This window comes from Tachyglossus aculeatus, chromosome 15 (genome assembly GCF_015852505.1).
Source record: "Tachyglossus aculeatus isolate mTacAcu1 chromosome 15, mTacAcu1.pri, whole genome shotgun sequence".
Classification (NCBI taxonomy): Eukaryota; Metazoa; Chordata; class Mammalia; order Monotremata; family Tachyglossidae; genus Tachyglossus; species Tachyglossus aculeatus.
Genome location: NC_052080.1, coordinates 17,414,867 through 17,427,333, shown reverse-complemented (window position 1 = coordinate 17,427,333; position 12,467 = coordinate 17,414,867). Strand labels below are relative to the sequence as shown.

Below are 12,467 nucleotides of genomic sequence, written 5' to 3'. Positions count from 1 at the left end.
CCAAATGGGTATAAATAATTGCGCCCGAGAGAGCATTCAGAAACGAGAACCTGGAAAACACCCCGAAAGGAAACTTGGATTTTTCTGGACCTTGCTTTTCCAGAAACACCTTTCCTAAGACTGGTTCCTGGAGGCACAGAAAGTCAAGCTAGAGCAGTCCAGGTTGTTGTCACACACACGATCACCACCCTGAGAAAAGAGAATAAGGAAAATTCAATCATGGAGGTGCCAGAATTCCCCCTTCCTGGATGCTTATCTTTAAACAAATTATAATGGGTGGATAAATGGTCCATTATTCATTTCTAGAGGGAAATCAATTCGGGGATGTTGAGGGGAGAGTTAGGGGGATTGGATGATTAAACCATCCTTAACCATGAGAATGGAAGTTCAGGAGGGCAATTGGTTAATCAATAGTACTTGTTGTGTGCCTTACAAACACCACAATTATTATTACTACAAAGTCTAAAGAGAAAGAAACATTCTTCCATCCCAACCCTCCATGAGATCCAAGTTCACACTCCATTTTTCAGAAACATTTATTTTTGTAAATAACAGCGTTGACTCCACTCCCTATAAAACAACGTTTCAGGCCTACTCTTCTTCTGATCTCTTGCAAATATGTTGATGGCATTCAACATTTCCGCAGATGTCTTTGGCATTTTCTTCCCGTAACTCTGTAACTTGCAGAACATCTGGTACAAAAAATGTAGATTTACAGAAAAATAAGCATATAAATCACAGATTAATCCCCCAAAGTATTAAATAACATAGCAAAATTTTTATCAAATCAGTCTCATACAGAAATTGGACAGCTCTATTGTGCATAATACTCTCTATACACAACTGCAGCGTATTTAAATTAGTGCTTCAAAGTTACAATAGAACTTTTACAAAAAGTCAGACACTACTGAAATTTCACCCTTATCTTATCCCTCTCCCCTGTCTTTCTAAAGCAATGTATACAATACATTGCATTTTGAAAAGTCAATCAATCAATCAATCGTACTTATTGAGCGCTTACTGTGTGCAGAACACTGTACTAAGCGCTTGGGAAGTACAAGTTGGCAACATATAGAGACAGTCCCTACCCAACAGTGGGCTCAAGTCCAACCAAATCGGCACTCTGGCTGCCACTCATGTCTACGTCCTTATAAATAAGTTATCTCGACGAAGCAGGATGCAGTGTAATAACTTGGTGACACGGCTTCTCACGATTAAGATCTCAGACAAAGGCAAATGGTTCCCTTCCTCGACACAAATCTAAAATGAAGACTTCATGCACAACCAAGCCAAAAATAGAAAAACTCAACCGTTTTGTAGCTTTTTATGGCACTGAACAGGTCAAACTCAACTGTAAGCATCAATAATCATCATGAACAAGCGAAAGGAGGGTTTCCTCTAAGGACCGGTCAAGCCCCTGAAATGAGCCACGGAAAAGGATCGTGGGATCTGGGAAGCCAGGTCGCAGCATCCTCTGTGGTGGGGGACGGTTTTTTAGGAAATTTTACAGCTGTTTCTGGTGCAGTTTTTGGGTGGGCTCTGAGGCGGGCGGATGATTTTAACTTTCTTGAGGCTGTTCCTTTTGTTGTTGTTGCTGGCCGTGAGGGAGTAGGAGCGTCCATGCATCATCCTGGCGTTGAGGCCGTTGGCCATGGAGAAGGACTTGAGATGGCTTCTTAAGGCGACTGGCAGAGGGAGTTTGTCCACCAGGTGCACTGGGGTACAGGACACTATGGCGCGGCAGCAGAGGTCCTGCAAACTCAGAACTTTTGTTGGACAGAGAACGGAATCCGCGGTTAGAAATGTGGCACTTTGTCTAATAATCATAATTATTGTTATGGTACTCGTTAAGCGCTTACTATGCACCAGGCACTGTACTAAGCGCTGGGGTGGATACAAGCAAATCGGGTTGGACGGAGTCCCTGTCCCACGTGGGGCTCACAGTCTTGACCCCCATTTTACAGATGAGGCAACTGAGGCCCAGAGAAATGAAGTGACTTCCCCAAGGTCACACAGCAGGCAAGCGGTGGAGTTGGGATTAGAACCCATGACCTTCTGAGTCCCAGGCCAATGCTCTAACCATTACACCATGCTGTGTCTCATATGCATTTAGCATTAATTCTATTTGTTCTGATGACTTGACACCTGTCTGCATGTTTTGTTATGTTGTCTGTCTCCCCCTTCTAGACTGTGAGCCCGTTGTTGGGTAGGGACCGTCTCTATATGTTGCCAACTTGGACTTCCCAAGCGCTTAGTACAGTGTTCTGCACACAGTAAGCGTTCAGTAAATACGATTGAATGAGTGAATGAATGAATATCTACTAAACCACAAGGTGGCAGCACCCACAATGCTTAGGGTACCAATAAAATATAGTTTATTCAATCATTCGACCGTATTTACTGAGCGCTTACAGTTTGCGGGGCACTGTACTGACCGCTTGGAAGGGTCCAATATAACAAGCAGACGCATTTCCTGCTCACAACGAGTCTAGAGGGGGAGACAGGCATTAATGCTCACAGTAAGCGCTCCATAAATATGGTTGAATGAATAAATAAATAAATTATGGATATGGGCATAAGAGCTGCGGGGTTGTGAAGGGGGATAAATAAAGAGAACAAGCCAGGGTGATGCAGAAGGGAGTGGGAGAAGACAAAAGGGGGGATTAGTCAGGGAAGGCCTCTTGGCGGAGATGGGCCTTCAATAGAGAAGCAGCGTGGCTCAGTGGAAAGAGCCCGGGCATTGGAGTCAGAGGTCACGGGTTCAAATTCCAGCTCCGCCAATTGTCAGCTGTGTGACTTTGGGCAAGTCACTTAACTTCTCTGTGCCTCAGTTACCTCATCTGTAAAATGGGGGTGAAGATTGTGAGCCCCTGTGGGACAACCTGATCACCTTATAACCTCCCCAGTGCTTAGAACAGTGCTTTGCACCTAGTAAGTGCTTAATAAATATATATATATGTATATATGTTTGTACGTATTTATTACTCTATTTTATTTGTACATATTATTCTATTTATTTTATTTTGTTAATATGTTTTGTTTTGTTGTCTGTCTCCCCTTTCTAGACTGTGAGCCCGCTGCTGGGTAGGGAATGTCTCTATGTGTTGCCGACTTGTACTTCCCAAGCGCTTAGTACAGTGCTCTGCACACAGTAAGTGCTCAATAAATATGATTGAATGAATAAATGCCATCATTATTATTATTATTATCATTAATAAGGGGGATTGACTCCTCAGCACTGCCTCTTGTCTTCTCTTAGGCCGTCGAGTCGTCTCCAACCCATAGCGACTCCATGAACACATCTCTCCCAGGATGCCCCACCTCCATCTGCAATTGTTCTGGTACCAAATTCACCGAGTTTTCTTGGTAAAAATTCCAGAGGTGGTTTACCATCGCCTCCTATCATGCAGTCAACCTGAGTCTCCACCCTCGACTCTCTCCCATTCCGCTGCTGCCCAGCACAGGTGAATTTTGACTTGTAGCAGATTGCCTTCTACTCCCTAGCCACGGCCCAAGCTAGGAATGGAATAGATAGGCCTCCCATATTCGAGACTGGTAGAGTACTGGAAACTCCCCAGGTATGATCCTGAGAATGGCAGCACTGTCTTTAGCCCTTCCTTTTTACTTTTTTCTTTCCTTTCTTTTTTTTTTTTGGTTTAAGTGCTTACTATGCGCCAGTCACTGTACTAAGTGCTGGGGTAGATGCAAGCTAATTAGGACAGTCCATCTCTCATGTAGGGCTCAAAGTCTTCATCCCCATTTTACAGATGAGCTAATAGGTACAGAGAAATGAACCGACTGGTCCAAATTCCCACAGCAGACAAAGCAGCAGTTCTGGGATTAGAACACAGGACCTCTGACTCCTAGGCTTTGCTCTTTCTGTCCAATAATGCTCAGGCCATGTCGACCTGTACCAATGATCCAGAAAATTGAGTTTGCAAACTGAAATTGGCTTATCTGGATATTTCAATCAGAAAGAGAGATCTTAAGGGGCCCTTCAGTCAGTCTATAGTATTTATTGAGTGACTGCTGTGTGCAGACCACTATACTTAAGCACTTAGGAGAGTACAATACAGCAGTGTTGGTAGACACCTTCCCTGCCTACAATGAGTTTACAGTCTAGAGGGGGAGACAGACAATAATATAAAAGATTGTAGCTGAATCATTAAGCCCAAAGCTATTATCTGCGGAGAGAAATGGAAAGCATCTTTTTCTGATGTATTTCCAGCTCATGGAATGTCCAGTTCAGTATAAGTGACTTCCCTTCCTTCTATTCCTTTACCATTGAAACATGGGGTAGTGGATAGAGCCTGGGAGTGGGAGAGCCTGACTCCCGGGCCTGGCAGTCAGAGGGCCTGGGTTCTAATCCTGGTCCTGCCACTTGTCTGCTGTGTGACCTTGGGCAAATTACCTCACTTCCCAGTGCCTCAATTACCTCATCTGTAAAACAGAGATTGAGACTGGGAACCCCATGTGGGACAGGGACTGTGTCCAACCTGATAAAATTGTATCTACTGCTGGGCTTAGTACAGTGCCTGGCATATAGTAAGCACTTAAGTATCATTATTATATTATTGTTGTTATTATTTATAATAACCATTATCACAATTATCGCAACTGCAGTTCATATGTCAAAATTACATAACCCAATAAAGTTGAATTGATTCTAGAATGGGGAATCATTGTTCAACTCTGGTAGTGCTAAGAGTGTGAACGCTCCCTCCCTCATAAATGCCATGAAAAAATGCAGCTGTTTTCAGCATTTGACAATTTATGTTGGCATTTTACAACAAACCACTAAATGAGATAATTGTTCAGCGCTAAGAAGTAGATTTCACTGGGGCTGTGCTTCAATTACGGCAATGGAAAAATGGAGACTTTTCTAGGAATTCATGCCTGTAGATGAGTAATTTATTTACTCTTCTGGCGTTGAGTCTGATCGTCCAATTAGGAAAGGGAGCATTTGAATGCACACGGGCAACAATCAGCTAATGACACAGAAGCTTATGGTGTGGAATATGGGATGAGGTTGGCTTTGAGGTCTTTCCAAACTGTCCATTTGCAAGAATACAGATTTGCTCTGGGAAAATAAAAGGTCTGGCGTCATTCATTGAGAAGCAGTATGGCGTAGTGGATAGAGCGCGGGCCTGGGAGTAACAAGGATCTGGGTTCTAATTCCGGCTCTGCCGTATGGCTGCTGTGTGGCCTTGGGCAAATCACCTCACTTCTCTGTGCCTCAGTTACCTATCCACTAGGCCACACTGCTTCTCGCTTGATGTGAGACTCTGCCTCACATTGGGTGAAGCGGCTATTGCCCAGAGCCTCCCATTAAAACCCCATTCTTGACCATAAAGTTGCTTGCAGGGAGGGAACGAATCTACCAACTCCGCTGTACTGTACTCTCCCAAGAACTTAGTACAGGGCTCTGCACACAATAAGCACTGAATAAATTTTTATCATTATCATTTCCCACTGCCCAAGCACCCCGAATTATCAAGACTAGACCCCAAGCCTTCTGCTGCTTCTGCTGTGGTGACCCACTAAAATTATATTTTTGAAAAACTGGATATTCCCATTCCCAGAAGGCTCAGATTTGGGGAGACACCCAGAGAAAGTAAGAAAAAGCTTTCCTCCTCTCAATCAGCCACTCAGCAGTATTTATTGAGCATTTACTGTGCGCAGAGCACTATACTAAATGCTTGGGAGAGAACAGTGTGACAGCATTGATATCAGCATGGCCTAGTGGATAGAGCACAGATTTGGAATCAGGAGGACCTGGGTTCTAATCCTGCTCTGCCACTTGCCTACTGTAACGGACAAGTCACTTAATTTCCCTGGGCCTCAGTTACCTCATCTGCAAAATATGGATTAAGACTGTGAGCCCCAAGTAGGACAAGGACTACATCCTACCTGAGTAACCTGTACCTACCCCAGCACTTAGTACAGTGCCTAGCACATAGTAATTGCTTAACAAATGCCATTAAAAAAAAAGACATTTCTTGCCTGCAAGGAGCTTACAGTAGTGGACGGTTCATCAACACCCAGGGACTGCCTTACCCTTATTTTCCCTTACAAGCATCAGGAAAATTTGCCCAATTAAACAGTTCCGAAGAGGCCGAAGGAAAAAAGATATTAAGGCCTCCTGTAAACCCCCTGCCATGCCCAGCAATACTACTCTGGGAAAATATCTCGTTCGTTGCATACTGTGTGTACTCTCCTCTGATGGCTCAATGTTGTTTGGACAACTGTGAGGTTGATAAGCAGAGGGGAGGGACGATTAATAGCTGCATCTAATAAGGTTGGACACAATGTTTTGCTGAGAAAGTAGGAAATCCGCAAGTAATTTTTCTTCTAAGAATAGCATTTTGTGGAAACAACTGCTTTAAAACCAGCAGTTCTGTTCTTTTTCGCATCAGCCTTCTCTCTGATCTCCCATCCTCGTGTCTCTCTCCACTTCAATCCATACTTCATGCTGCTGCCCGGATTGTCTTTGTCCAGAAACGCTCTGGGCATGTTACTCCCCTCCTCAAAAATCTCCAGTGGCTACCAATCAATCTGCGCATCAGGCAGAAACTCCTCACCCTGGGCTTCAAGGCTGTCCATCACCTAGTCCCCTCCTACCTCACCTCCCTTCGCTCCTTCTCCAGCCCACTCCGCACCCTCCGCTCCTCTGCCCCTAATCTCCTCCCCGTGCCTCGTTCTCGCCTGTCCCACCATCGACCCCCGGCCCATGTCATCCCCCGGGCCTGGAATACCCTCCCTCTGCCCATCCGCCAAGCTAGCTCTATTCCTCCCTTCAAGGCCCTACTGAGAGCTCACCTCTTCCAGGAGGCCTACCCAGACTGAGCCCTTTCCTTCCTCTCCCCCTCGTCCCCCTCTCCATGCCCCCATCTTACCTCCTTCCCTTCCCCACAGCACCTGTATATATGTATATATGTTTGTACATATTCATTACTCTATTTATTAATTTATTTATTTATTTATCTTACTTGTACGTATCTATTCTATTTATTTTATTTTGTTAGTATGTTTGGTTTTGTTCTCTGTCTCCCCCTTCAAGACTGTGAGCCCGCTGTTGGGTAGGGACTGTCTCTATGTGTTGCCGACTTGTACTTCCCAAGCGCTTAGTACAGTGCTCTGCACACAGTAAGCGCTCAATAAATACGATTGATTGATTGATTGAAGAAATATTCCAGAGTCAACAACTTGGACTCTACATTCTAACATGAGCCTATGTAAAAACCAGATACCGACCTATTACTCAGAGCCTCCTTCGGTAAACAATCAGTTCACAGTGAATCATCTCAACATAATGGGCTTTTTCCAGAAATTGCTTTCTGTCCCAGCAAAACAAAGAAACAATCATCACTCGGCTTGAAATTGTTCTTCTAAGTCATTCACGTCACAGTTTGACTCAGATATTTAAGCAGGTGATGGTGGCTGCATAATGACAGTTTTAGTAGCAGTCATAGTATATCTTCAGTGGTTACTATGTGTAGAGCACTGTACTAAGCGCTGGAAGAGAATCAATGCTATTTTTTGAGCGCTCACTATGTGTGGAGCCCGGTACTAAGCTCTTGGGAGATAGAGTTGGTAGACATGTGCCCTGCCCAAAATGAGTGTTACAGTATAGAGGGGGAGATGGACATTAATATAAATAATTTAGAGATATGTACATTAGTGCTGTGGCGCTGAGGGTGGGGTAAATACCAGATACCCAAAGGGTACAGATTTAAGTGCAGAGAATACACAAATGGAAATAAGACAAATCAATTATTTTACCTTAACAAAACACTTGCCCCCTCCCTTCTGCCCTCCCTAACCACCATCTTCAACTGTTCATTCCCCAGTGGCTTCTTCCCCACAGCTTTCAAAGAGCATTGCAAGAAGCAGCGTGGCTTTTTGGAAAGAGTCCGGGCTTGGGAGTCAGAGGACGTGGCTTCCATTCCCGGCTCCGCCATGTGACCTTGGGTAAGCCACTTAACTTCTCTGTGTCTCAGTTCCTCAGGATCTATAAAATGGGGATTAAGATTGTGAGCCCCACGCGGGACAACCTTATTACCCTGTAATAATAATAATAATAATAATGGCATTTATTAAGCATTTACTATGTGCTGTTCTAAGCACTGGGAAGGTTACAAGGTGATCAGGTTGTCCCACGGGGGGACAGTTTGAATCCCCATTTTACAGATGAGGTAACTGAGGCACAGAGAAGTTAAATGACTTGCCCAAAGTCACACAGCTGACAATCGGCAGAGCCAGGATTTGAACCCATGACCTCTGACTCCAAAGCCCATGCTCTTTCCACTGAGCCACGCTGCTTCACTTGGCTTATAGTGAGCGCTTAACAAATACCATTATGATTATTATTATACCCATGTCTCCCCTATCCTAAAAAAGCCCCTCCCTCAACCACACGGCTCCCTCCACTTATCACCCCATCTCTACCCTACCATCCCCCCAACCCCCCCACCAGCCAGTACTTAGAACAGTGCTTGGCACATAGTAAGTGCTTAACAAATACCATTATTTTATTATTATTCCTCTCTAAACTTATTGAGTGAGTTGTCTACATCTGCTCTCTCAACCTCCCGCCCGCATCCTGCCTCTGGCTTGGAACAGACAATTATTTTCCCCACCTTCGAAGCCTTCTTGAAGGCACATCTCCACGAGGCCTTCCCTGACAAAGCCCTAATTTCCTCTTCTCCCACTTCCTTTTGTGTTGCCCTGATTTGCAGCCTTTATTCACCCCTCCCTCAGTCCCATTGCATGAATGTAACATAATCATAATTTATTTATTTATATTAATGTCTGCCTTCCCTTCTAGACTGTGAGCTTGATGTGGGCAGCTAATGTGTCAACCAATTCAGTTTTACTATACTCTCCCAAGCACTTAGTATAGTGTGCTGCAAACAGTCAGTGCTCAATAAATACGACTGATTGATTGATTTCAGAAAGTTGCTAATAGAAAAATTGTGTGGTGTAATGGAAAGAGCATGGGCCTAGGAGATCAGATCACCTGGGTTCTAATCCTTGCTCTGTCACTTGGATGCTGAGTGATCTCGGCCAAGTCACTTCCCTTCTCTGGGCCTCAGTTGTCTCATCTATGAAGTGGGGATTAAGGCTGTGAGCCCAAAGTGGGACATGGGCTGTGTCCAACCTGATTAGCTTGTATCCACCTTAGCGCTTAGTACAGTAACTGGCACATAGTAAGGGCTAAACGAATACCATAGTTATTATTTATATGGGCTTTTTTTTAACTGCCTTTTTTTGGTTAGAACTGTTTGGCATATAGTAAGTGCTTAACAAATGCTATTATTATTATTATTCCTCTCTAAAATCCTTGAGCTTAAACTCCTTTTTAAAGGTCATCACAGTCTCCTTCCCACTTTATGTGTCTGCTTTGCCATGGTTGCTGGGTATGAAGTCAATGCCAGAGGAAACGAAGTTGGCCTCTCCCCTCCGCTCTCACCTCCCACCCCCAGCCCCTGCCTCAGCTTACCTTTGTTAGGCCTCCACAGTCGGTCCATTCCGTGCCTCATCAACACGATCCGCGCCAGCTCCGTGAATGACTCGGTGATGTTAAAGTTGCACAGCGGGCTGACCTCGAAGAAAGTCATGCCCAGCCTTTCCGCGTAGGCTTGCGCTTGCTCGGTTGAGACCTGTCGCTTGAAGGCCAAATGGAGGCGATTTCCCACCAGGATTTTCGGGACTCCAGGAGCATGCTGGGAGAGAGACAGAGATAAAGAGACAGAGAGAGAGAGAGAGAGAGAGACAAAGATGGAGAGAGGAGGAGAAGGCTAGAGAAGCAGCATGGCCTGGTGGAAAGAGCAGGGGCCTGGGAACCAGAAGACCTGGGTCTTAATCCCGGGTCTGCCTTTTGTCTGCTGTGTGACCTTGGTCAAGTCACTTCACTTCTCTGGCCCTCAGTTCCCTCATCTTCCAAATGGGGATCCAGTACTTGTCCTCCCTCCTTTGAGCCCCATGTGGGACCTGATTCTCTTGTATCTACTGTGGTGCTTAGCTCAGAATAAGCACATAAATATCACAGTTATTACGCTCTTCAGGCATTGTTACTGATTACATATGAGGACGGAGAAACCTGGGATGTTCTTCTGCCTTGCCCTTAGCAACAAGATGGTGGCAGGGAGCCTATTAATACGGTTCCTGCTCTGTCCTAGCATCACTGTCCCATAGATGATAATCATTCATGGTGCTCAGGGGGAAAATGAGAGAATCAATGAAAGACAAGGGGTCCCTGAATCAGAAGCATTTTATTCATTCAATCATATTTATTACATGCTTACTGACAGAAAAGCACTATACTAAGCACTTGGGAAAGTACAATACAACAATAAACAGTGACAATCCCTGCCCACAACAAGCTCACAGTTTAGGAGGGAAGATGGGCATCAATACAAATAAATACAATTATTAAAAGTAGTAGTAGTATCAGCCATCAAATTTATTGAGCTCCCTCTTGGTGCGGTGCACTGTACTAGGTTCTTGGGGAGTTCAGAATAATAAAGTGACCATTCCCCTGCTTACAAGGAGATTCCACTCTAATCAGTTCATTTCCACTGGCCCTGGGACATCCTCATCAAGGGGCTTTCCACCCCCTACTTCCCCTTGCCTGCCCCCTCCTGAAGGGCATCCACACTCCGGTGTGGAGAGTTGAGGTCAACACCTCTTTCTGTTCTTTGTGGGGTCCCAGCATTTCCCTCTGCCATTTCCTCTCTGTCACCGTGGCAGCGCAGAGAAAATCATATTCATTGATTCATCCACCAAGAGGCGTCTGAAACCAGCTCTTCCACCTCCAACCCTTTCCTCACTCTTACCCTTTCCTCAAAGCTGCCAGAACCCACCTCCTTCGGATTAATCTCCTACCACCATGACTAGAGCACAGGCCTGGGAGTCAGAAGGGCCTGGGTTCTAATCCCACCTCTGCCACTTGTCTGCTGTGTGACCTCGGGCAAGTCACTTCACTTCTCTGGGCCTCAGTTCCCTTATTTGTAAAATGGGGATCAAGACTGTGAGCCCCACTGGGACAACCTGATTACTGTGTATCTACCCCAGCACTTAGAACAGAGCTTGGCCCACAGTAAGTGCTTAACAGATACCATAATTATTATTATTAGAGAAGCCATGTGGCTTAGAGGAAAGAACCTGGGTGGCAAGGGGACTTGGTAGCTTCAACTCCACTGCTCGGCTGATTGGGGTGACCTTGGACGAGTCACAAACTTCACTGAGCCTTAATTCCTTCATTTGCAAAATGGGGATTAAATAAATTGTTTTCCCATCTCTTTAGACTGTGAGCCCTGCTAGGTCTGACTTGATTGTATCTGCCCCTGAGTCTACTATGGTGCTTGATACATACTATTACCATCCCAGATGTTTCAGCCTAACAGCCACTCAGCATTTAATCAATCAACCCATCAGTTTTCTCTGTAAAATGGGGATAAAATACCTGCTAATCCTTAACTCTTGGACAGTGAAATTTAGACAAAGGCAGTGAATGGGTGGGCAGAGATCTTGAATATGTTTGAGTTGTAAACTCCTTGAGAGGAGCCCTTTCTCAAAACTCTCCCAAGCACGCAGTGAGAAGGAGCTTACTAAATATGCTACTGGATTGGTTGGTTCAACTTCCTAAAGAGCTCGCACGTCTGAAGATAATTTTCTCTTCTTTTGCATTTTAGCAAGCATTTACTGAGCGAGAGCAGGGATTGTGTCTACTGCACTGAGATCTTCCAAACGTTTTAGTACAGTGCGCTTATTATGATGGTATTTAAGTGCTTACTGTGTGTCAAGCACTGTTTTAAGCGATCGTATAGGTACAAGCTAATCAGATCAGGCACAGTCCCTGTCCCACATGGGGCTCACAGTCTAATTAGGAGGGAGAACAGGGTTTGAATCCTCATTTTTTTTTTTTTTTACAATTGAGGAAACAAGTACAGAGAATAATAACAATAATAACTGTGGCATTCGCTCAGGGCTTACTGTGTGCCAGGCAATGCTGTAAGAGCTGGGGTAGATACAAGACCATCGGGTTGGAAACAATCCCTGTCCCACATGGGCTCACGGTCTTAATCTCCAGTTTTACAGATGAGGATGAGGGAACTGAGCCCCAGAAGTGAAGTGACTTGCCCAAGATCACACAGCAGGCAAGTTGAGGGAGGTGGGATTCGAATCCAGGTCCTTCTGACTCCCAGGCCCGTGCTCTTTCCACTAGGCCATGCTGCTTTGGCCCACAATAAGTGCTCAATAAATATTACAGTGCAAGATGCAAGACACTCTGCACACAGTAAGCGCTCAATAAATAACGAGTGACTGAAGATCACAGGCTAGATTTCCTGAGCAATACTTAGAGATCTTGAGTTTAGATTCTTTAGATTCCTTCTGAGTTCAACCTAGGCTCCTAAAGCTTATTATCACTACAACTATCATTATTATTATTATTTTATTTGTTA

General features: G+C 44.8%; 1 protein-coding gene across 1 annotated transcript in view; it reads right to left on the bottom strand.

Moving 5' to 3' along the window:
* Positions 1–522: 522 nt before the first annotated feature.
* Positions 523–12,467, bottom strand: part of RAB40B (RAB40B, member RAS oncogene family) — a 69,652-nt gene continuing 57,707 nt past the window's right edge. The window contains exons 5-6 of the mRNA XM_038757164.1: positions 9,503–9,725; positions 523–1,766 (exon numbers count right to left, since the gene is read on the bottom strand). Of these exons, the coding sequence (XP_038613092.1) occupies positions 1,495–1,766; positions 9,503–9,725 (495 nt within the window). The 3' untranslated portion in view covers positions 523–1,494. The remainder of the gene's footprint in view (positions 1,767–9,502; positions 9,726–12,467) is intronic.